General features: G+C 36.7%; 1 protein-coding gene across 8 annotated transcripts in view; it reads right to left on the bottom strand.

Moving 5' to 3' along the window:
- Positions 1–25,718, bottom strand: part of THSD7B (thrombospondin type 1 domain containing 7B) — a 395,835-nt gene that overhangs the window by 105,603 nt on the left and 264,514 nt on the right. For all 8 annotated transcript variants that reach the window (XM_072040738.1, XM_072040735.1, XM_072040736.1 and 5 more), the window contains exon 13: positions 24,799–24,902. In XM_072040738.1, coding sequence (XP_071896839.1) covers positions 24,799–24,902 — 104 coding nt within the window. The remainder of the gene's footprint in view (positions 1–24,798; positions 24,903–25,718) is intronic.

Raw genomic sequence — 25,718 nt, 5'->3', positions numbered from 1 at the left:
TCCAAGGCTGCATATTAAAACCACTAAAATCAGTGCAGGAGGAACCCTGCAATGCAATGCCTGAAACAGGACTCACTTCTGTTCCATTTTAAAGTAACTTGTTAGAGTACATTTTTTTCCTTCAATATTTATGGATGAGGTTATTGATTATTTGGTGGGGAATATATGATTTGAATCACTGGAAGGATTGAGCTGTACATGTCAATTTTGCTAAGCTACGTGACTTGATATTTTAATTCTTCCTCATCTCTGAACCAGGACTGCCCACTGTTTAAGGAAAAATAGGAGAGAAATATATTGCTCTGAGGCCCATTCCTCTTCCCACTCACAGGCGGAATTATAGAACAGGGGATTGATACATTAATGCCTAGCACCATTTCCATTTTAATACAAGTGTTTTCTTATTGTAGTGGTTCACACATTGCCTGGCTAGAAAGACAAAATAATATGATTTTTTAATGTTTCAAATTCACTTTGTCCAGTGAATAACTTCAATCTGAGCACTTCTACATTATGCAATCAGTCTAAGGAATCTTTCACAATTTCCCCCTTTTTTTTTCTGACTTTATTACAGGTTTTGAATTGCTTTTACTTTCATTTTCTATTAAAAAGAAAAATCAATAGAAGCACATTAGATGATTAATGATATAAATTATGCTCCTGCTCCTTTCAGAGAACATAGCAAAATACAAAAATATATTTCTTTTTTTCCTCTTTCTGTGGCCCACAATTACTAGAAGTACTCAAGTTCAATTTATTTGTAGCACCAATCATCAAGTTATATGTAAGATGAATTATTTTTGCACAACCTGAAAATAAAACTAAGACAGCCTGTTACATATACACACATTGAGAGCACAGTAAATACAGAGAATCAAATATGCCAAATAATGGGAGAGAAAATTGAAAACAAACAATATTTACAGTATTGCTAGTAACTCAAATCAGAAAAACACTTAGCTGAATACTTTGAAAGCACTGACTTTCTTTGGAGAGCTCTGCCTCAGTTATATATTCAGTGGCCAGTGCTTTTAGTGAGAGCTGGATGGGTTTAAATCTAATCCTGCATGTTTTATCTAGGCAGGTCCAGTTTTTAGTAGCACTTCACGGGTATCTTTCACAGCAGCAGTGGGGAGCTGAACACAACAGCCAGCTCACAAGACAAACCCAAGCTGAGGAAGGTCTTGGAAAATGCCCCTGTAAGCTTGTCCAGCCAAATGTGCGTTTCAAAGTTTTTTGTTATCAGAAAACTATTTTGAGAAAACTATCTGATGATATCATCTTGCAGATAACTGGACATGAAAAATGTCATATTATGTTGGTTTAGGAAAATACATGTGAAAATCTTGCTCTGGAATCTTGCTCTGCCATTTTACTCCACCTGTCCATTCACAGTGACGTACAGATATTAAATGCAGAGCCTAACACTGACAAACCAACAAATTTACATCTCCCCAGCATTGTATCAAAAACATTATGGACCAAGTTAACACATTAAGATTTTAATCTACCCTTCCTTTTCAGCTCCCCATTACCCAGCTCCACCTCAGCTTTGGCTCTTCTCATTTTGGCATTCCAAACTACTTCCTACTGTCACCTTGGCAGACCAGCAAGTAAACTATCATGGACACAGGATTAATGACCCCTTCGGCAATCTCCAGCTCATTCTAATACCTCCTGCTCACACCTGCCTGTTCTCTTCCTCCCCAGTTCTGTTGTCAATGCCCAAATCCCATCCCACCAGACATGCTCCAAGCCCTCTCTGCCCAATCTGCCCTCTAGGCACTTTATTTTCTGCCTAACCCAACTGATTTGGGGAGAAACTCAGAAAACTGAAACCTTAAATAAAGTCCTAAATCTCAGGGGGAACCAACACCCCCCCACTGTTTCCATTATTTTCCTACATTTAAGTGACAAGATTTCTGAATATATGCATATGCTTTGAATGTTTTCTGAAATGTTTTTCTCAAAAGAGATGCTTTTGAACTTCACAGGCATTTTATTGGGAAGAAAAAAAATCTTAATTTCATGGTTACTAACCAGTGAATAAACATCCAGGAGGCTTCATAAGAACAAATGAAGGTCTGGGTCCTGCTCAGAAACTGTTCATTTTCAATGGGGCAAAGCATGATAATCAAGGTTACAAGAATCAGGAAAGGAAGGACAAGTGTCATGGTGAAAGCTCATGTAATGCCTACTTCTTCCTTCTCAAAGAGAGAGGGAGTATGGGCAAGGGCACTCACCTTCTCAGACAAACCCTCAGACATGGTCTTGCTCCTGTGAGATGTGTCACATTTATGGGTCGGATAAAGACAGCAGAATTTAATGTGCAGTTACCAAGGTCTTCTCATTGCAGAAAGGGGTTATGTGGCAGTCCACTGTCTATTGGGTTGTATTCATTCCTATTCAGATTTTCTCACTACTTGGCCACAGGGGTAACGTTTAAGGGAGGATAAGTAGGTTGGTCTGAAATCATCAGTTCCTCCGTGACAGTAGTGCCTGCATAATGTTGTTTGTACCACTGCACTTCAGTAAAGATATTTAGATATGGACAGACTTAAAATAAGACCAGAAAGTGGTCTTTTCTGCTTTTGCAGAATTCAGACAACCATGGCATTTTACAGCATACAGACTTGTCATCTTTATCAAATTAGGAAGGGACTAACAAGGAAACTTGGAAACCCCTTCATTACTTTCTGTAGTCTATTCAAGGAAACTGATGTTAAATTTTCCTGAAGTACCACTGCATGTTCCACATACGGCCTTGCACACAACCTTCTACTTTACCCATCATTTTTCTATAGGGAAAAAAAAAAAAGATAAGATGAGAATGGTAAATGCTTTGAGTTCTGAAGTCTGGCTATTCACCTCCAGTCTAAAACTGATAAACAACTAAGTCTACTTTGACCAAAGCTAACAAAAATGCGCACTCATTATAAGAGATCTAAATTAACGATCTTTCAGCTGTCTTACAGTATTGTCTACCTTGACTGCCAAAATAAAGATACTGTACTTGAGATTGGATGATCAGTACTGTCTAAGTACAGTAAAGGTGCTGGTACTTAAAGGTGGAAGAAGAAGAAAGAAATGATGGAAAGGTCCCCACACAGAACCTTAAATAAATCAAAAGTTTGGGGCTTTTCAGCAGATTTACCCAGTATGCAGATTTGAATCCCAGTAAGAGCAGTCATGCTGACGTGTGGGAGCACTATACATGTCTACATAATGTGGAAATTATACACACTGAAAAGCTTTTTATACTTCTTCCTAAACATTCTTAGTATGTGGAAGAAAAAAAAAAGTGTTTTACAGAAATCCTACCTCATGGCATACTTTCTTTCTTTAGTGAAGAATAAAATTAGAAAAAAAAAAAAAAGTCACAGGAATCAGTAACAGCCCAAGATGATAAAGGATGTTTTTATATATAATGTGCATAAGATTCTGATTCCCATACACATAAGAACTGGCATTTCCCCTGGGTCACATCAAATTAACTTATTTTCATGTGAGCAAAGGAGCTGCAATCGGTTTGCCTTTTAACAAAAGATGAGTAATTATTTTTATAATTCTTATGTTTGCTGTTGAGATCATTCTCTCTGGTAATCCATTCCTTTTTACACTTCTTTTGAAGCTAACAGATCTAAAGAAATGATTTGCTTTCCTCTTTTACTCTTCCCAAAACAAGGGAGAAGATCACAGAGAAGATGTGAAGGGAGATATCCCAGAGTACGTTATGTTTTTCTTGTGATGACATTCTGTTCCTTTCTTACAGACAGAAAAAAGGAAAAAACATTTCTTATTTAGCTGCTGTTACTTTTCTTAAATTTGTACCAAATTGCTCTAACTGTGTGGGAATTATAAAGCAGATTGCATTCTTGATGAAAATACCAAAAATCACATTTATTTCAATAGGAAAGGAACAGATCCTATTACGCTTTCTTATTAATATCTGTGAATGAAGCATTTGTTTGCAAGCATTTGTTTCGAAAGCAAATACATAATCAAAATACTGATTGATTACTATAGGGTTGTTCGTGTATAACAAATACAATATTTGGCACAAAAAGTTCTCTTTTTCTGATTTCTTTACCAGTGGTTCAGATCATATAATTATAAATAATGGAACCATAATTTGCTGGTTTGTTTAACTGAAAAACAATCAAATGCAATAAAAACAAATTAGCACAACAGAAAGTAAATTGCATCAGAACTAGCAATACTTTCCACCCTGCTGGAAGATTATTAGTATTTTTAGATAGTCTTCATATGCTTCATTCTAGCTAACCTCAGGGTACAGCTGACTGTGATACTATGATAACTTTTCTTATATTATAGTATTTCCAGGACAAACTATTTTAATCTTGGCCACAATAAATCAACAGCTTGATTTTCATCTTATTCCCTTTCCACCTGTGAAGTTTTGTTCATCTTTGTTGGAGCTCAGAGCAGTTTATCCCATGAAACTGTTGTGTGTGTGAATCCTTCTTGATGCAAAAGGTTCCTGCCAGCTGTCATTACAACAAGATCGGACACATCATGCTTAAAGTGAAGAGCGATCAAAGCAGGGGAATGTTGTCTTTGCAAAGTAACATGGAGCAAAAGTTTTACAAAATTTTTTTACATTTACTTTCTCTGACTTCTTAAAAAATATTTTCACAGAGAAAAGAAACATCAGGACAACAGTAGCCCATGAAAATGTAAAGAAACAGTACAGCAGCTCTGCAGGTGTATTCTTGTCCTTATTTCTATAAATCCTGAGTGTGCCTCTCCTAGCTCTTTTGAAAGGGGCTGAGCCACAATTAGGTATCACCAGCTTCCCCTTCCCATGAAGGTCGAAGTATGAGGCTGCCACAGTGGTCAAGTACAGCACCAAGACCTCCGACCACCTCCAGAGAGGCAGGTCCATGCCAGGCATGGAGGAAATCACAAAGGAGCCATCGCTGATACAAAGCTGAGGATGCCTCAGCAAAATGAAGCATAGAGGAATGTCTGACCCTTGCACCCTCCTTTGCTGTTCCGCAGATGACAAAACCAAAAACTGGGCAGAGGGAACAAAGGCTATTGCCAATTATACGCAGCATTATCATTTTTCTTAAAACCAAGGAAATGTAATCAGAGGAACTTCCAAAATTTCCCAAAGTGGTATGGTAACTACCTTTAATTTTAAAATACGTTATTTCAGAAATAAAACTCAATGCAGAAATGACTCAGTTCTTTGAAAATCCATTAAGATTCACTTCACATTTCCTTTACAGGAGAGAGAACTGATGCTTGAAATTTTTAAGCATGTCTTTCAAAGTAATGGTAAATAGCTGCCTTTAATTCCATCAGAAGCACAAAGGAAAGAAAACTTTCCATTTGAATGTGCTAAATTTGGGAAACCTACTCTTAGCTGTTGCTCTAATGGAATTGTAAATACTTACAGTACACCAAGAATTCAGAGTAACTTGTTTCTATGAGTAAGTTTGACATAACACAGCCAAATAAATTTACATGGCTACACAGGCCTGAGAGATTCTCTAAAATACTGTATCCATATTTTACCTTTCCTAGATCCTTCATTGCTTCAGACCTTTGTCTCAATTTCTCTTTATACCTTTGTCTTGTCCTGTTTGAAGACCTCCAGGGTTATATCTTATCAGTTAATTAACTTTTAGAATGGAAACAGCAAAAATTACTATAAACTTTTGCTCACATGTATCAAAGGCAATGTCAACCAATGCAGCTCCTGTGTACCTAATCCAAGAGACTTATAATAAAATTGCGTCTTTCATTTATAGCTTCAGGCAAAAGAACGTCCTGCAAAGAAATGTGTGAAGTGATGATGTTTACTAGAGCAATAACATTGCTATACAGATTAAATATTGGTCTAACCACTAAACTTTATGCCATGAAGTTCTGTTCTGGCATCACATTATTAAATACGAAGATCTCATCCACTGTTTTAACTTACTCAAAACAATGCAAAATTCATTACAATAAAAATATTTATTTAAAAAAAATGAACAAAAGTTTAACACTACTATTCAGTAGATGGGGGCAACACTAGCAGGTAAGTATGGGTGTGCATGGAAATATCAGATCTCTCACTATAAACTAATGAACAGTTTAGCAACAAAATACTAGAAGCAATGAAACCCAAGACATTAATTCAGGTTCTATAATGTCACAGGCAACGAGGAATAAAGGAGAAGCCAATTAAGTCTGAAATTTTGAATAATCAAATAAGGAAAAGGAGAATCCTCAGAAATAACTTTGACTTTTCTTTTTTTTATGGCTCTTCACCCAACATCGCAGATCTCATTGATGTGTATAAAAATATAATCAGGTAAAAGAGAATTGAACAAAGGCAGTGTCTGAAAACAATTTTGCCCACAGTTCAGCATGACAATGGATGAAGCACAGAAACCCTAGACAGGAATAAAATAAAATAAAATAGGATTTGAAGAGGAATCAGAGCCTGAGAGGCTGCTGGGAGGGCTGGGACAGCCCACATCAGCAGCCTACCTAGAACGATCCCCTTCCTCCAGGCTCTTGGGCTACCAACTCCAATCATTTCAGAAAAGCTGTGCAATCAGTGCCACTAAAACTGGCATTTGCCCAGGGGTCTATCCCCATGCACAGAAAGACAGCAGCAGGAACGGAAACAAGGTGGGAAGTGTGAGCTGGGATAGCTCTGAGAGCTCAGCTGCAGGCAACAGGCTGGGAAAACTCCCTGGGAAAAGCCATCCTAGAAAGAAATGCATGTCAAGTATGAATTTTATTGTATATTTTATCCTTGAAAAAATAGGATAGCAGTGGTTTTTGGTAATAAAGTAACAGGGGTAAAAAATCTATACATATCAGCCAAGTGCAATAACAGTCATTCCTGTTAAAGAGGTCAATAAAAAATAATGTGTCCTGTAGGTGAAATACTCTACAAAGGATTTCAATTGCCAAGTGCACCAATCTCATCAGATAACAAGTGAGCAGACGTTTAAGCCACATCAGGAATTAAGGCAGAAAACTGACCACAGTTCCTATGGACAAACTTTGTAAGTGAAGATCACAGTCCTGAACCCAATGCCCCTGAAACCCATATGGGGTCCCAGTGGAATCCCACTGGCAGTGCCAGGGCAGCACTCTGCTCTGATCCCCCTCAGTCCAACACCTCTGCATGACACCCAGTGAAGTAAAGGAGGATGTAAACTTAATTCACCTGGAAGATGAAGATGGTACTAGCCACACATGAGACTTTTTCTCCAGCTTTACTACACAGACCACAGCCTTATGCATGTCTACCGGTGCCAGGTCACCTGCAGTTGATGGAAAAGGGCTTCTCCAGGCATTTATGATCCCATGTGCAGTGCTGGGCCTTCTTCCCACAACGGAATAGGAGAGCAGAATGAATATCTATTGGTAGGCATGAGAATCATGCAGTTGTTACGTTTTTGGCGGGGGAAGGTGTTGGAGTGGTGAGAATTGAATTGTTTTCTCTATCAGGTATATTACCATGCTCATTATTCTCTGCATGGCACACAGCTCTTCAGCAAAATGTTAAAAAGTGATGCTGATTCTTACAGGTAGATGACCTGAAAAGCATTAAAAAGTTATTCATCCATGCAGAAATTTTCTTAAAACTGAATCTCCTCCAGGAGCAAATGGTTTGTGATTCACACAGAAACACGGAAGTACTGAGAAAGTCTAAATCACCTGCAGTATAAACAACCTTTAAAGTTTGGAATATCATTTTTAGGAAGCATTAAATGTACCCTTGCAGCAGGCCAAAAGTCAGACAAAGACTTTTGTTCAAAAGTATGAAAAAATTGACTATAATTTTCAATGTCATAATGTCAAATTGTAAGCAGAAGTTGAAGTTACTGCAATAATTAAAAGGTTACAAAGACTCTAATTTTTTGTTACACTCTATAAAATAATTACAAACTCATAATGATTTTTGACATATTAGCAAGACATATGACAATACCAAACCAAAATTAGTTCACAAATTGAAATAGATTTCTGGGAGATTCCTCTCATTACATTGTACATGAACTGCAGTTTGTATAATCAAATGTGAAGTTGTTTTCCAGCTTCCTTTAATCAAATGAAACCAAATGGCATCATTCTTCCACATTAGGACAGGCCCTTTCATGACATTCATTCCATGAAAAAATGATAAATCCATGGAAAAATGGTGTCTTTCTAATTAAAATATTCCCTTCTTCTCTCCCCTTCCCAGCACCCTCCAAGGAAAACACCCAACAGAAAGTAGAGGGAATTTCTGCTGACTTTCAGCAAACCTTAAGAGAATTTCATAAACTAATTTAATTTAAGTAGATGTCACACTTCTACCTAAATACATACATAAATTCCATTTCTTGCAGGTTTTATTATATATGTATACACACACACACACACATATATATATATTTCTGTTACAATTTACTGCTGTTTCTGATTTTGTGTGTGTGTATAGCGTTAACTCAATTTAGATTTATTAATAAGAGGCTTTTCCAAGGAAGTTTCACTAAAAGGAACAGTTTTAAAAAGCCAATAAAACTTTGTATCCTTTAGTTTCAACAAAACACAAGAGAACATACTGTAGATTGAGATTACCGTATCAGTACTTTTGATTTACTCACATTTTCAATAGGAGACAGGCAATTCTCATACATAACTTTATTCCAAAGCTGTGACCTTGACTTTTAGCAAAAGTTCAATTGCAGGGATATTGTTTTTGAGGCAAGATGAAGGAATAAAGGAGTTCTCACAGATAAGATAATGAACTGTCACTTGCAGCTTATGAAATACTACTGTTTCAAATAGATGCTCTGATTTAATGTGTGTTGACAGCCGATTCAAAAATTATGACTAGGTCATTATGTGGCCCAGAGAGAAAACAAAGCATGAATTACTTGTTTATCTCATAAAGCATTAGGTGTGTGAAACAAAGACATCTCCACAGCCTTCCATGTAGGGATCAAAACTAACAGTTAAAATAATTAAAGGTTACATGTAGAATACAGTATTAAGTACCACACATTGGAGGTACAAGATTAACAATGCAATTTGTCAAAAGGTAAAGAAAATGTATTGAAGCATACTATTAGTAAAATTACTGATTACACCAAGATATTTTTTTTAAAGAAAAAACTTGTTCCCTAGTTGCTGAAAATTATAAAGGAATGCATAAAATGGCTATTTTAGCTTTAACCCACATCCTAAGTACTCATACAACTGTCAAAATACAGTGAAACTTAGAAAGAAAAGAAAAAAACAAAACACAAAAACACAAGATCAAGTCCTGGGTGGGATGAGAATTTTGGAGAGCAGCAGCAACTACTGACATATATATTCACACAAACTACAAACACAAACCCAGATTTTTCTCCTCTACTCAATACAAAAATACAGAAAGTTTTTCTAATAAAGAGAAAAAGAAGATGAACTGCCAATGCTGATGTGCCTGCTATCAATAAACCAGAAGTCTTGATGAGACTACAAGGTTTTCCAGCACAGTAAGCAAGCAAAATAGCCAGGATTCATATGAAGTTTTGCACGGATTCTTGTATTCTATGTTGTCCAATATAACAGAAGCCTATTTCACAGTGCTATATAAAATTATTGTAGAAAAAATAAGCATGCATTGGAGGTAGGGTCACAGGATACATTTAGAAGACACGAGACTGACAGTCTTCTCCCAGCAAAACAATGAGCAAAGACCGAGAAGTGAGGAAGAGTTTAACTCTTTATGTTTCAAATGCTAACCCACCTTTCTCACAGTATATGTTTAATATGAAGTTTAATATACTTTCCATTATGATTATGGTGGTTCTCTTCAGTTAGAACTCAAAAAAAGCACATTATACATAACCCCTTGCAAAAATAAAATTATCCTTTATCAACACAAAATTTGCATCACCTACAAAAACGCTGACTAAATAGCAAACACTCAACTGCTATCAGTATTTGACTTTTCCTTTCAGAATAACTGCTATAGAGAGTAATTATATAATAACTGCCCTTAGAGAATAGGTTTCTTCCATCATGAAGTAGCCTTTTCCAGGACAGGTCTTGGTTGCCTTTTTTTGTGTTTTTTTCTTCCACAATAAGGTAGGAAGGAGATCTACTACATTATACTTTAGGAAGTGTAATTGAGGGTTCACAATAATTCTATATGTACTCAGCAAAGTCTTAAAAAACAGACTGATAATTTTTACTTCTCATATTATTATCACATTACATACTTCTTTGAGTGAAACCCTGACAGAGCCAAAACTTGACAGGCAAATTCATGCAGTTTACCCAGGCAATGGTTCAATTGGAAAGGAATATATGCAGTGTTGGGCAAAGGGCCTTAAATGAGGTGAACTTGGGAGCAAGCAGCAGGACCCATCCATGGCACACCACCTCCATCCATGGCACACCTCCTGGTGCTAAAGGAACAAAGAACAGCTCAGAAAGTCCACAGAATTCAGAGACTGATCTGGTGAATTTGGCAAAATTTGGTGTTTTGGGGGCAGGACACAGAGTAAAGTCTACTCAGCGAGATCATACGCCATGAGGAGGAACCCATGCAAAGCAGCAGGGTAGAGGGAGGATGAAAGAGAATGACCATAAAATTACACAGGTAACAACAGCTTGGATGGGTAGGTGGATGAATACATTCATATAAATTTATTAAAGGTATGGGAGGTGTCCTGAAAGGCTGGGCTGGCAGGGAAAAAAAACAAACAAGCAAAAAAAAAAAACTATAGGAAGTTGCAGCTCATAAAAACAACAAATGGCAAAGTGAAAGCTGTCTCATTAGGAACTGGGCATAGCCACAGATAAGCAGGAGCAAGAAAGCTCAGTCAAAAGCTATTCAGTGCCCTCAAAGAAAGGTGGAAACTAGGTCAAGTTCCTGAGGATTAGAAGACGACTGCAGCACAAGCATACATAATTCACAATGAGTAAAGGGCAGTAAAGGTAACAAAGGATCCTTCTGTAAATGTGGAGACAGACAAGACACCCTCCAGCCCTCCTGCCCCACCTGGCAAAAAAAGAGGCCCAAAAAAAGTTTGCCCCCCACTTCAACGAGCATATCAGCTGCAGTCCTGCAAGTGTGACAATTAGCAGCTAAAACAAAATTAAAATCTGAGGCCTCTACAAGGGAAAAAGCTTTCTAGGCTAAGCCAGGTATTTTGAAATTCGAGGTCCTAATGAAATCCTTGCTCTAGCAAACTTAAAGACTTGATGAGAATCTTTGAGATCTCATGGAGGAAGTGCAACTTGCCATGAAACACTACTAGCCTGTATCAGTGCTGTTATTTTATTTATTTTAAGGTAAGGGGTATAGAATTACACAAAAATAAAGGTAAGGAAAGGGAACTAAAATTTTGTGCAAACAAGTAGAGAGTAGAAGAAAAACTAGCAGAAAGACTGTGTAGAGACTGCAATTCCCAATGGTTCACTATTAAGATGGAATAAATTATTAATTCAAATTTTCATTAACAACCTTAATGATGCACTTCCGGAAGACTCCAAATGCAGCAGAGCTGCTGCATGTAAAGTGTATGTAAATGTGCATGTAAAATGTAAAGAAAATCCAGGACTCTGCAGTCAGGATTTCCTGAGCTGTAAGGAAACACAGCTCTCCAGTTCCTCCTAAACTCCCTCCTCGCCCCATAGTATTTTCCCTGATCACTCATTAAACACACAGCATTACATATGCTGTGGCTTGAAACTACTACAGGAAATAGCTTATTTCCTTGAGGACAAAATCCTAAAAATGCTCAGCACCATGAATCCTAAATGACATCCAAATGGCTTTCTTAATAATTAAATTATAGTGCATCAAAAAGCACATGCCTTTAGCAGTCTGATTTGTATGCACACACTCAACAGTGAGTAACTGGGTAAGCAAAGATTGGGTGGAGTTGCCATAAAAATATATAGTATGCTTAGCACTAAAAAACTCTGAAACAGAACATAGCCTTTTGCTTTATGATTCTCTCTGGACCTGATTCACCGCTGTTTTATTACTGACTTTTGTTATTGTATCTGAATACAATTTGATTTTATGAGATCTTAAATATTACCTTTATAAACATTTCATGTGATGTTGACTCTCTATCTACAAATTGCTTATTTGCTTACTGTATCTGTTTGTTGATGCCTTGCAATAGTTTATTTTTGCATTAACTTCTTTGTTGAGTTTAGTTTATCTTCTGAGAAAATCTTGGGATGGAATTTTTAATAAGAAATCCTTTAAAAAAAAAATAAGAAGACTTAACTAACTGGGGAAGATGTTTTCCTTTACAGTGCTCTGTTTGCAGTATAATTTGATCGGGGATCTTATGCCATTCACCATGAGATTTCAAGTACTTTGTTTATCATTTAATCAATATGATTTGAGCAACCTAGAAAGATTTTTAAATTGTAAGCTAAATTCTGTTCACACCTAACTGCAACTTTACCTGAGTTTTAGACTTTCACTCAATAAATGCTCTCCACACATCATTTCTTTTGCTTACACAATTCTTAGTGTACAAACTGAACACCGGTAAAAACTTGTGAGTGACCTCCTTCATCTTTATACCCACAAGAAAAAAAAAAAAAACGTCAGCCAGAGATTTCTAAAGGTTTGCTTTATGTAGTTGCTATATGAGGGTCTAGGAGTCCTCACTTGGCACAGCATGTCAGCACTGCAGGGCAGACAGACCAATTCCACACCTTGATGCCTTTGTTCACCAGCTGTTATTTGCTGGTGTTAACGCTTCTGGACAGAAGTTAGAGGAGGGTTTCTGTTCAAGGAAACGCCATGAGTTTTGCTGCTGACTGCAGAGATGCTGTGTGTGAAGGAGGCATATTGCTTATACAGAGCATTGCACTGACAGGTGTGGAATCACCTTATCAATAAAGAAAAAAAAATATTGAGACTTCAAAACACAGTAATAATGGAACCAGAGCAGGGATTACCTGTACAACATTTATTAACTTGTTTTCAAGAAATGGAAGAAGATGATGACTGCACTGGGAGTAAATACAATAGGATCGTTTGTGTCCCCTGATCAAACTACTTGACAGGCCAGCATTACTTGATAGCTGTACTCATACATCCATCACTTCTTCCACTGCACATCTGAAAGCTTACATTCAACAAAGCACGTACTCAAATTTTTCTAAACTACAGCCCATAAATTAATTGTACGCAATTTTTGGAAGGGCAACAGGTTATTATTTTCCTCACTGTAAATATTTAATACTTTGAAAACCAAAGGACCAACTGCAAACTGCTGTTATGTTTCAGTATTATTAAGTTTGCCTCTTGGAAACATCAGCCCTTGGAATCAGCTGAAATTCCATAGTCCTTCTAGATTTCTTTCATGGTTACTGTTTTTTATATTTATGTTTACCTGTGAAATTCATGTAACTAGGAAGACAGGCATCTTTCAAAGTCTTCAGATAAGGCAATTTAAGCAGAGACACATTTTTGCCTGGTTTCTCATCAAAGCACTTAAAATTGGAAAGTTTATGCTTTCATACAGGATTTTCAGAGTATTTACATTTAAATAAGATTTAAAAAAAAAAAAGCAAGGTACATGATCTAAAAACAAAAATGAATAAAGAGCAGCCATTTTCATATAAATGCTACAATTAATCATTATGATGAACAGACAGCAAGCAATCCATCTCATCATACCAGAGAGCTGATGTAGCTTTTCCTTTCATATGCCACAGAAGTTAATTATTATGAGCAGATGTGCTTAGATTACATGAAAATTTATACTCCGTGAAACTACGCGCTGAAGATATCTATTTATTTTAAAGCACAAATGTATTTCCTGTTTGTTTGGAGGTTTGTTCACATGCAACTTCACCAGCAATGCAGCCTGTACAAAACCCATCCATCTTGCAGGCAGTGAATTTTGTGTGCTCCATTACCTGATCATTTCAAAGTGGAACTGAAAAGCACCTGCTGGTCAAATCAACTTCTCACATACAGAGTACGTCTGATTTGCCTCGATGAATGAAATAAATGCCCCAATGTACCCCAGAGACAATGTGTGTAAAGACCACATCACAAGCTGTGGGGTCAGAATGCAACAGAAGAGTTAAATCCTTCAGGCCCTGTCAGCAGTTAATGTCTACACATATCTGGTCAGTACTACAGACCAATTCATGCTTGATTTTCTCAAATTTTATTAATAAGTACCTATTATTAAGATATCCTCTCAGAGCAGAAGGAACAAAATAAGCCAGCAGTGAAGGCTCGTGGTCAGCAAGGGCAGAGGCTATGGAAGCCCATATATTCTTATCACACGGCAGCGGTTGGGAGTGCTGCTCTGTCACGTAATACATCCCTTGAGGACATGCTGATCTACTTCACCCTGGATTAAACAAATGCTGAAGTAGATGGCCTCCGACAAGCCTATTACATTTTAATAGGTTGGTTAGATTCCCTCATATAGCATAGCTCTAGTTCAAGCGTTTCTTTTGCCAACACAAACACTAGGATAGAAACAAAGATACAGAAAGTTAATATCCAAGAGATAGCAGAAAAGAGATAACTCGAAGAAATTTCCATCACCTTGGGGCACATATCAAAGAAAATAAATATATGATCACAGGACTGAAACTTCTGGGGACTGTCAAAAAGGAACGACAGTACTGATGTTAGAATTGCCCAGAAAAGTGGTAGGAAGTCACATTTCCTACAGGGCTTCACATTCAAGATCCAAATTTGACATTACAAAATACCCTACTTTGGGAAAAACCTGTAAAATATCAGAATATATTATTCCATACCTTCCTTATTTCACAAAGCCAATATCAGAAATCCTTTAATAAATGCTTCACGCACTAGGCAAAACCAATGGCTGCCAGGAAAAAAAATTGACTTTAGAAAAATCTTTGTTAGGAGATGACATTTTTTCATTACTATCTATTGCCATCAAAATATAGAGATGGCTTTTTCTTGTGTAGTAATTTTATTCCAGTGGAATTCCAATTTTTTGGATGAAGTTTCTTTTGATTTATTATAATATAAGGAAGACTGAATCTTCTTCTGAATCCTTTGAGAAGCAGTTCAATGACAATACTGTTAATGAAAGGGAAGAAGGGGCTGTTTTGAACAGGAAAAATGCTCAGAAGCATTAATGCTGCAATAATCAAACAGCTTTGGAAAGTGCTTAGATTTTTTTTAATATATTTTTGAACATTAAAGAAAACTTCTATCCCAATGGATATTCTCTATGTGCTAGAAACCAGTATTTCTTCCTAATATAGAAAGGCTATTAAAAAATAAATAAATAAATATATCAATTAATTTTCTTTCCAGGTCAGGCAGAACATAGTGAGGTGAACATCTTTAGAAATGGTGCCAAGAAAAAAGAGCAGCACTGGATGTGTAAAGAAAATGTAGGAAATACTGACCACTTCACAGTTACTTGAAGTATTTGCATAAGTACAAGCATTTCATAAGTATTCTCGTCACTTCCAGTTACCATACTGCCATTTTACTGCACCTGTTTGACAGTAAGGTTGTGGGATTTTTGAAAGGCAGTTTAAGACATGGTTATTCATGTTTTCTGAAACTGAAAAATTCATGTCTAAAATCTCAATTTCAGTTGGAGTAACATAAATATACAAGTCCACATTTAATGAACATGACATCAGGATTCATTTTGCACCTTTGTGGCATGCCGCTATTAACATATCTTGTGCTTGAAGATTTACAGTATGCAACACTGATGAGCTCTGTCATTTAGGATTCTAATATTCATGTTCAATACCACAGTTTAATTATTTAAAGAAATCTGACAATAATTTCTAATAAGTGTTTCCTAACTGATGTAGAACAAGGAAAAATGCAAAATGCAACTTTTACTCAGCTTCTCTAACAAAAAATCCTTAGACAGGGCAAACTTTAGCAGCGTGACAACAAACAATATCTGCCAAAAACAGAATTTTCCATTCCTTTCAATGTCTCTATTTTTCCTTTCACCAATAGTTGGGTTGTTTGTTTGCTTGCTTGTTTGTTTATTGGTTGGTTGGTTGGTTTTTGCTTAGTTTTTGTTTTGTTTCCCACAAAATTGACAAAGTCCTCTAATATTTCATTGACATAAGTTGCATCAGCGTTTTCAACCCAGAACCAACCATTTAGTCAACTAGGTAAAATAAATACCAAACTAAGTATCGTGTGTACCACCATGCTGTATGAATACATATCCTGTCTTTATCCTCCCACATAATGTCTCCAGAATTTGTAGAACTTGTTATTCCACTTGACTGAGATCATTATGGACAAGATGACATTATTGTGGTAATGGCTCAGAGAAAAGCATCTCTAATGTTTTTCCAACAACCAGGAGTATAAAAGCTTTTTAATAAACTTACTTATTTTTTGGTCATGCTTTAAGATCTCCAGTTTAAAGAGCCTATTTGAAGAAAAGTTCTCCTTCAGGCCATTTCCAGAGAAGGTGGATCTTATCATGGGCAGCTCAGATGAATTTTTAACAATTTTCCTGTGAACCAGAATGGCTTTAGCATGAACTATCTTTGGATTTGTAAACAGCATAAGCATAACAAGAAGGAAATAAAAAAATTATAAAATCAAAAGTAGATCTATATCAGTATGGAATGGGACTGTCTACAGCATGGATGTGAGCAAGAGGGTCATGAAAGTGCTGTATAAAATAGAAAACACAAAGGTGACCAAAATAGACTCAATTGTCTCCTGAACAAAGGATAATTCAATTTAATTGAAAATCACCAATAAAGTGAAATGGTTTACACACTGCAGGGTTAACTCATAGAACTACAGTATACCAGACACAGAAGAGGCAAAAGGAACATGGGAAAAAAAAAAATATATATATATATTTATAACTAGTTACAGTGACAGTTACATGAGCTCATATAAAATATGAAGGATTATAAACCCTCTTGTTTCAGGTTCTAAGTCATCAAAACACAGAGCTTTAGAGCAAAATGGCTCCTGTATTTTTGAAAAGTAGCAGACAAAGCTGCACAATCAGGTCTACTTACAAACAATCCATGGTCACAGAAAGGTTTCAGTTATAGTTTATAACACCCTCTGCACAAAACAAGAAGTGTGACCACCCAGGCCTACTGTTCATATAATAGAAGTTTCTCGGGTTTGTATGAAAAGTCTGAATCAACAGTTCATAGCCTGAATTTTAAATCAATGGAAGATGATGCTAAAACAAGTTGTAATTGGAAGGGCCTGTCTCCAGTTGGAGGAAGAGATTGCTCTTCATTATGTCTCTCATTATGTCTTTCATCCTCCTGAGTAAGTCTCAGCACAGTTTGGTTCTCCTTGGACCACTTTCATCTACTATACTCTGTTTAATGACAATTCATCGTTTAAAAAACGGACCCCAAAAATGACTTTCACCAAAGATAGTTTCTTAGATCATAGAGACTACACACTAGATGAAAGAAATCTTAGGAGGACCAAAGAGAGCAGAACTTAATCAGAGGGATGAAAGACAAAATGAAAATCTATCTACCCTTACGTTTTAAAAGGAGTTTCCTTCAGATAAGATGATCTTGACTCTTTATGTGTACCTGCTAAATATGGTGTGAGTGCTGTCAGATCATTTGGGACTTTTATGATTGAGATGCTCTAGCAATTCTTGTAAATTGTACACATTTGAATGGTGCTGCCTTTGACTTTGAGGTGATTGGGCCATTTCCTATTGATCTAAAGCCTTCTTTTCCCCCTTCTTCCCTCCTTCCTCCTAATCAAGGCAGAAATACATAGCCTGGAAAGCTTTGATGTTCCTCTGCTTTACTTCTCATTATTTTGATCTTTTAACAATCCCTCTATTGGTACATGCTTGTAATATACATTTTCAGTGTTTATGCCTTCTGGCTTCAAAAGACTTTTCTATTTATCAAGACTTTTTTTTTCTTTTTTTTTTTTTTTCCCAGAAAATAAATGCTGCATGTGGTACTAAGATGCTGATGTTCCTGTTTTGTTTATCAGATAGGAACAGCGCAGAGTTAAGCTAGAAAGCCTGCTTGTTTCCTTGTACAGAGTAGAATATATTGTCCTATTTTTGAAGGAAATCAAATACATATAATTTATCTGACGCAGACTTCATCATCTTTATTTTATGGAAAGTCTACAGAATACTGAATTGCCTTTGGATAAAATGTTGCACTGTAGATTACTGTCAGGACAAATTCTCATAAGAGCCTCCTTAGTTTTTATGTTTTGCTGGCATAAGGCTACAGTGACAGAATGAGTTGGAGTCTCTCTTGCTATTAGTTAGCATCTATAAAGTAAGGTCATGCCAATTCTCCTACTGCCTGTGAAATACTCTTACAGTAGATATACCTGAGATGGAAGCTGGACCAGACCCAGATTGAAATATAGTAGCACTGTTTTAAGTGTCTTCTGATGTCTGCTGACATCTCCCATAAAAAAGGAGAGTAGTCCACTATCATTCTCTTGTCAGCAACTTGTCACTGGAAAATCGGTATCAATCTTTCTACCTATTGTCCTATCAACTGAGTCCAAAGTAAAAAAAAAATTGGTCTACAAGAAAACATGACCTGGAAATCAGTGGGATGTGATACAATACATGGACTAATTTCAATTCCCCAAACTATTACTTTACCTGCTACAGCCATCAATAAAGCCATGCAAATATTTACACAGACAACTCTGCTAAGTCATCAGGATTTCAGAAAGGGGCTCAGGACGATCTCTACACAAGTAGGTGATGTTAGATCTCAAAATTAAACTGCAGAAATCTCAGTCAGCCACAAATGCTCAGAGTGATTTATCCACCACATCTCACACAGTCAACATCTGCCCTTTCCTCTCTGCTACTGGTCAATTCTAACCCAATTTGGCTCTATTTGAGCCCAAACTCAAATACATGCCATCAAAAACCTGCCTGTGAGCAGAAACTTTCCTCACTCTGCTACTGTAGGAAAGGCTAAGAATACATACACACAGCTTTTCCAAATGATTTTTTTTTTATTTTGTGTTGATGTCTCCTCCTCAATTTTTTCCTTGTTTTCCTCTTTGTGAAACATTATCACACATTTTTGTATGAAACTATCAAATCCAGAATTAAACACAGACTTTGAGAAATACTTTAAAGATCATAAAGGTAAACTGGTAGAAATTAGATACAAACAATCCAGATTTACATAGTAAAACATCCATATTGTCATGATAAATCTCTTGAATTCAGAATTCCTGTGCACAGTTCATGCATAGTTCACAAAGACCGTAAATAATTTTCAAGTGTAAAATAAAGGATAAATTTTCATTAAATTCAAGAGATTTAAAATCATTCACTAATATTCACCAGAGTTTAGACTCATAAATAACTATTTTTTTCTGATGAATGAAAATAGGATATTTTGGAAGAAAAATAAAATTCCTAATCTATTCGGATTCTGTTGGTAAACAAGGAATTAGAATTAATTAAGAAAAGGTTTGATGTTTGTATTTGATCTTAATTGTTTGTCATCATTTACAGTGGCAGAAAATATTACTGAACAGAAATAAAAGTGAGGATTACCTGTTAAAATATTCTATTTTAGGAATTAGAAAAATCAATTTCAGTAGGGTGGAAATAAGAAATAAAATATAAGACATAGATGATTTAATGATGTGTACCATTTTTTTTTTACAACAGCATAATGCTACTAACTCATAGTCCATAACTCAATTCAACACTCACCTCTGCAGCACTGCTGCCTGTCTTTCTACACAGTGTAACTGCTACACATTTTTTTCTTTACTGAAAATTTAACTTCACTGATTTCAGAACATTCTCAAATTTATCCAACTTGATTTTTTTGGCTTGCAGTTCAAAGTATTCACAACCTGCAATTTGTGATTACCTAGATGTGTTATACTTGTACTCTCTATTTCATTATACACACTGTTAGTGAAAACAGTGAAGGCAGCCGAGAGTACATGTGGCAGGTGTGATGACATCTGAAATGGCCTTCCTGGTTGACAGCAAACAGCTGATAACAGAGCTTTGAAATTATTTTTGCACAACCACCTCATCGTGCATTTCTCTAGGTCGTACTGATTTCAGAGCATTCTCCAATTTATCCAACTTGAATTTCTGAACTTGAATACCCTGTGGGAGACTATCACATAGGACTGGACTCAAAGTCTTCCTAAAGTCAAGGAAATATGTCCTGCTTCCCACTTACCTTACTGCCAACCCTCAGCAAGCCACCTTGCCAAGGAAAGAAATCAGATTATCAAGAACAAATAATAGTAAATCTATTCTATTTTGGTTGCTTCTTATCACCTTATTACTCCCCATGTGTTTGTAAGCTGCAAATTGCAGTATCAGTGACAAGGAAATAAAAATACAGATAACATGTACTGCATGAATTTGCAGTATGACGCAGAATGGCTACATTGGCGAAGTTGCAGAGATGCAACTGATAGCATCCTGGAAAGACTACCCCTGAATGTTGATCCTAGACAGACTTCACTTCACAAACCCTTTCAAATACATCACTAACAAAACCCAGCTCCTGTCCTTACCCTGGTAATTATTTCTCCCTCAGCTATATGCTATCAGTGCTACCAGCTGACAAGCAGGTGTCTTCCAGACAGTGATGTTGGCCAAGACCACTCACGTTCTGCTTGCTGTGCTCCCGAGTCCACACTCCCAGTCATTTCCCCGCAACCACCAATTACCATTGTGTCCCTAGACCAGCATCATCAGGAAAAATAAACAAACAAAAATAGAAATATATAATGACAAACATATCAAATCCTCAGTATCACCCAGAATAAGGCTCAAGTTGCCAATGTTCTACCAGGTAAAGCTAATGTTGGATGGACTACAAAATGCAAACTCCAAATGAGTTTGCAGAAACCTGCAATTAAGGAGAAAGGAATCCTAAATTCCTTGAGCCCAGTGATTCCTGCATTCCCGATTTTTCACTGCCAATTCATATATCAACTTTTGTACTGAAATAGATTATATCTATATCACCAACTATCTTAGCAAATCCGATGTGGTATGAATTTACAACCTTGTTAATGGACAAAAGAAATACATCATACAAGGTCTGACAGTACAGCATACCAGAAAAAAATGTTCTAAGAAGCACAAGGAAGCCATCCAGTATTAGTCCACACCGTCACCTCAGGTTAGCCAGGGAGAGTGCACTTCTTCCAAAGCAGAGTAATAGTTTCTCATTATGGCATTGGTGGCTTTGTTGTTGTTTTACTGTACACAAATCAATAAATTATTCTCTAAGAATATTTGCTTTTGTGTTAATTTTCTGCTTCGTGTCATTGCACTTCCATATTCTTCCAACTGGGACTTACAGCTCAGAGATGGACATATCCCTTCTTTTAATGGGCAGAGATATGGTCAAATCCCTCAAATGAATCACTATTAAGATGTGGCAGGAACAGGAAAAAATAAGATGTGACATATTCCATCACTGCAGCTTCTCCCTGCTTTTGGAAAGTAACTACTTTTTTCATAACCATGTTGTCAGGTATTTCCAATACTATTTTTTTTAAAGCCAAGCCTCATTACATCAGTCTGGTTTTCAATACATGTCCATTTACTTCATCCAATAGCTTTTGAAGCAGCCTTCAAAGACACTTGCTTAAAGCAGGCTTTCCATCCACTAATTAAATGTTAACAATCCCTTGTAATGAGCAACACATTTTTTCCCCCCAAAAATGTGAATGTCTAAGATGGCTGAACATGTCAGCATTGAAGAGAGAGGTCATTTCTGGAGGATCTTCCATCACAAACATCAGAGAACAGTAAAGTCACCAAAGGGCATCTGAAGCAGAAGCAATTTTCTCACAGTCTTGACACCTTCTAGTAAATTAGTCACTTGTCGAGGAAAATGACAGCTATATAGCAATAGAAAAGCTTGTAAAGCTCTTCATTTATTGTTAGAAATGTTGTCTATGTCACTGTCAAGCAACTGTAATATCCCCACCCTGTTTTATTCTCAAGTGTCCCATCTGACGTTCTTTTGCAAATAATGCCTTAATGAAGTTTAAATAACAAGTATTTTTCTTAGCTCTAAACACTATTTTCCTCTTACCTGCCTGACTGTTTTCTGAATAAGTTAGTCTACTGAAGGTGATACACAAAATGAAAGGCTGTTTTAATTAGTGCAACATCATTCCAAGATAAAGCTGTGAAAACTGCAGCTTCAGAGAGGCATCATCTCCTTGGCTATTCTGTTCATTACTCAAATAAATCCCAGTATCTTCAGCATGTTACATGTGCCATTTGAGTGAAAACACTCATGGAACAAGATCTGTAAGTATCTATCTCAGAATCTACCATAAGAATGGAGCTTGAAAGCCATTTCAGACTTACTTTTCCCTCATCAGAGTCCCAGTTATATTTTAAATATATTCTAAACATATACACATCCACACTCTTTCTTTAGAAATAATTGATATTAATTCAATGCCTTTATAATTAGACAGACCTGACAGTCACTGAAAACTGAAATCCTCTTATTTACATGACAGTCAGGACATGGACAATGAAAGAAAAAAAATTCTAAAGTGGATGTTCTGTGCCTGATTATCTTCAGTGCTAAAAGGGTAATAGCTGTTGTATAGTAAAAAAGAGGTTGGGCAAATTCATATAAATATTCTTTGAAGAATAAGCATTTACTAGCTAAAGACTGACACACTATGCAAGCCAGTTACTGTGTAGAATACTGGTGATGACTCAAATGCAAGCTGTCATAGGATACATGAATATTGAAGGACAGCATAAAACTATAACACCTAGAGTTCTTACACTGATGGCACAGTTTATCCTCAAGAGATTTCTATAGACTGACACAATCATACTATATAATTTGGGGTGGAAGGGACATCTGGAGGTCCAACGCCTTCTCAAAGCAGGACGGACCTAAAAGTTGGAAAAGATTGCTCAGGTCCTTATTCAATTGAGTTTTAAGCATCTCCAATGCACCTGCAGCCTTCCTAGGCAATCTGGGACAACTTATGATAGTTTCTTCTGTTTTTTCATTATGCCCTTCTGGAAGAAGTGTGACTGCATCCCCACTCCCATTTTCCAGGTTGAACAAAGCCAACTCTCTGGACTTGCCTCATATATTATTTCAAAAAACCTCCAAAGGCTGCCTTCATACTGAAGAATGATAAATTCAGAAGTCCTCCAGCGCTGAGGTCTACACGCTGGAAGACATCCTGCAGGGTGTGTAAGCATGTGCCACCTTTGTCTAAATGGCTACTCCATGACAGTTTGTTAACACAGCATCTCTTCACACATGCTAGCTGCTCTTGAAAAGTTCAGGTAGCAAGACAAGGTTCAAACATAAGATTTTTGAAAGTTTCCCTTACTAAACACTTTTACAGATCAGGTGCAGAATCACCGAAAGTCCACCAGCTTGTTTTTCAGAAGCGACTTCATCAGTTAGCAGCTTGGTTTCAGCTGCCTGCTCCGCAGACATCACTCCTCTTGTTTGTAGGAGTTTTCTTGTTTTGAGATGTCTCAAAAATCTTCCATGCATTTCATCTGAAAACTCATTTTCCTGAAACTTCATTCATTCTCAGTAGTGCCTAGCAGATTGGTTCTATCACATCACGCAATTATGAAAATCGGAGCTGTTGTGAAAACTTCAGCTAATTATAAAAAGTGAACCTGGCACTGAAGCAAAATTTGCTTAAACCCACCAGGCTGTAAGATTCCTTTCCCATGATTACCCCAAAACACTACATAGCCTCCTTAATTGCTGGAGGGCTCTCCACAGAGCAAAAATAAGCAAAATACTTTTCTATTATTCTTCAAATTCTGTAAGAATAAGATTAATAAAAAGTTCATGCACTTACTGAAGATTACCTTCCCTTCACATGGAGATTCAGGAATACATTTTATGACATCTCAATTTACAGAGTTCTCTTTGAAAACCGTATGCATAGGCTTGTGGTCAAAACCTACCTAAAGTTATTTACTCCTTTGAATTGTAGTTTAAAACATTTATTCTTTCAGATGCAGCCCACATACTGTCAGGGCTTCTCTTTCTTTTCCTTTGTTTCCAGATTATGTAAGAAATTCAGTTCATCTTTAAAGAATAGTTTCTAACCTTGTGAAGGAGTAAATTATTATGTCAAGTTTCTTCAGTTAGCATACCTGTATAGTAATCTTTTTTCAATAAAAATAACCTTTTGTTAAAGGTTTTATTAGATTTTTCAGCAGACTGATAACAGCCACATCTCAAGCCATCTGCAGGAACTGCTACAGACTCCGATCACATACTCTGAATAGTGAAATTCTTCTTAACGCTTTTGTTCAGACAATTGGATCACTGTATTTTCCAAGTGCTTAATCACACAAAGGGCAGGAGCCCAAAGCCTTTACCCACACTGAACTCCTCAAATAGTCCTAGTAAAAATCAGGCCTCAGGCAAATTATTAGCAAAATTTAAAATCATGAGGAAATTATCCTTTCCATTTTTAGTGCCAAGAATGGATTACTTCACAGAGATCTATAGATAGATAGTTCTTTCAAAGCCCACATACTTCATCTTTAGGCAGAAGAACAAGGGTACTTACTGTACGGATACATGAATACCCAGCATAAAGCCATCCCTGTACTCCTAGTAAACTATCATGTTACTGGTACTTTAGCTTTCAGTACAGCAGCAAAGCTATATAATGAATCTACTTCCCAAAACACTTTATTTTACCCTTGAAGTCACTGTTTCCAAATGGGCTACTGTAAAATTGTAAAGACCCTTCTTAAATGTCACCTTCCATCGCCTTAAATATTTCAAGGTTGCATAGAAAAAGCTTACCCCTTGACTGCAAACCATGTCCACACGCCTCATTATATCCCAGCACACCCTGTCTCACTGAATCTGGTACCAGTATACAGTGACTCCATCGATGGGTCTTCCACCTACGAGATGAAAAGGTCAACACTTAAGTAGCTAAAATTGGAAAACAATTCATAGGTCCAGACAAAAACTTCTGAAAGCTGAGATACAAATGATGATATACTGCAGAGACTCAAGGAAAAACAGCAACAACAACAACAAAATCTTTAATCAGACCTGAAATAAGCATTGTGAACTGAAATTCAGACATAAGGCTCACCTTCTAGAAAGCCACACCATCCTTCCACCATATTTCCTTTTATTTCTTGGAGGTGTAACTCAAAGTCACAAAATAAACAACAGATTCAGTGAGCTTTGAAATCAGACTCTCTTCCTGCAACCCCATTCTCACATGTCTGATGCTTTACACAATCTGCTGCTTTCTGTGCCATGACGTGTGTCAGCCAGGAATGCAAGACAGTAGCTTTCTATAGTGCTGTGCAGTACAGTGCCATGCAGAGCCGAATGTTTTGGCTCCTGCTTTGTCCCCATGTTCAGTTGCCTGCTCTGCTCTGAGTCTATGTGCTACTGGATGTGTGGTTTGAAGATTTATATGCAAAGATATAATACATTTCTATTTACTAACATTGTGTAACAGATGGGTCATAGAATTTTAATGAGAGTGGTGAGTAATTGCCCTATTGTACTATTTGTCTAATCAGAAATTTTTAAAGTGCATATTATTCACTGGAGTGAGAGCATCAGGGGAGAAGACTGTTTCTGCAATAAGCATACAATTATGATTAAGGCAGTTGAGTGCCTGTGGTACCAAAATAGCTTGCATTGATTTTTAGGTACATTGAGGGGGGAGTTCCCAGTAAAACTATCCTTAAATACTT

This window comes from Anas platyrhynchos, chromosome 7 (assembly GCF_047663525.1).
Source record: "Anas platyrhynchos isolate ZD024472 breed Pekin duck chromosome 7, IASCAAS_PekinDuck_T2T, whole genome shotgun sequence".
In the NCBI taxonomy this organism is placed as follows: Eukaryota; Metazoa; Chordata; class Aves; order Anseriformes; family Anatidae; genus Anas; species Anas platyrhynchos.
The sequence above is the reverse complement of the archived record's forward strand: the minus strand, read 5'-3'. Positions and strand labels throughout refer to the sequence as shown.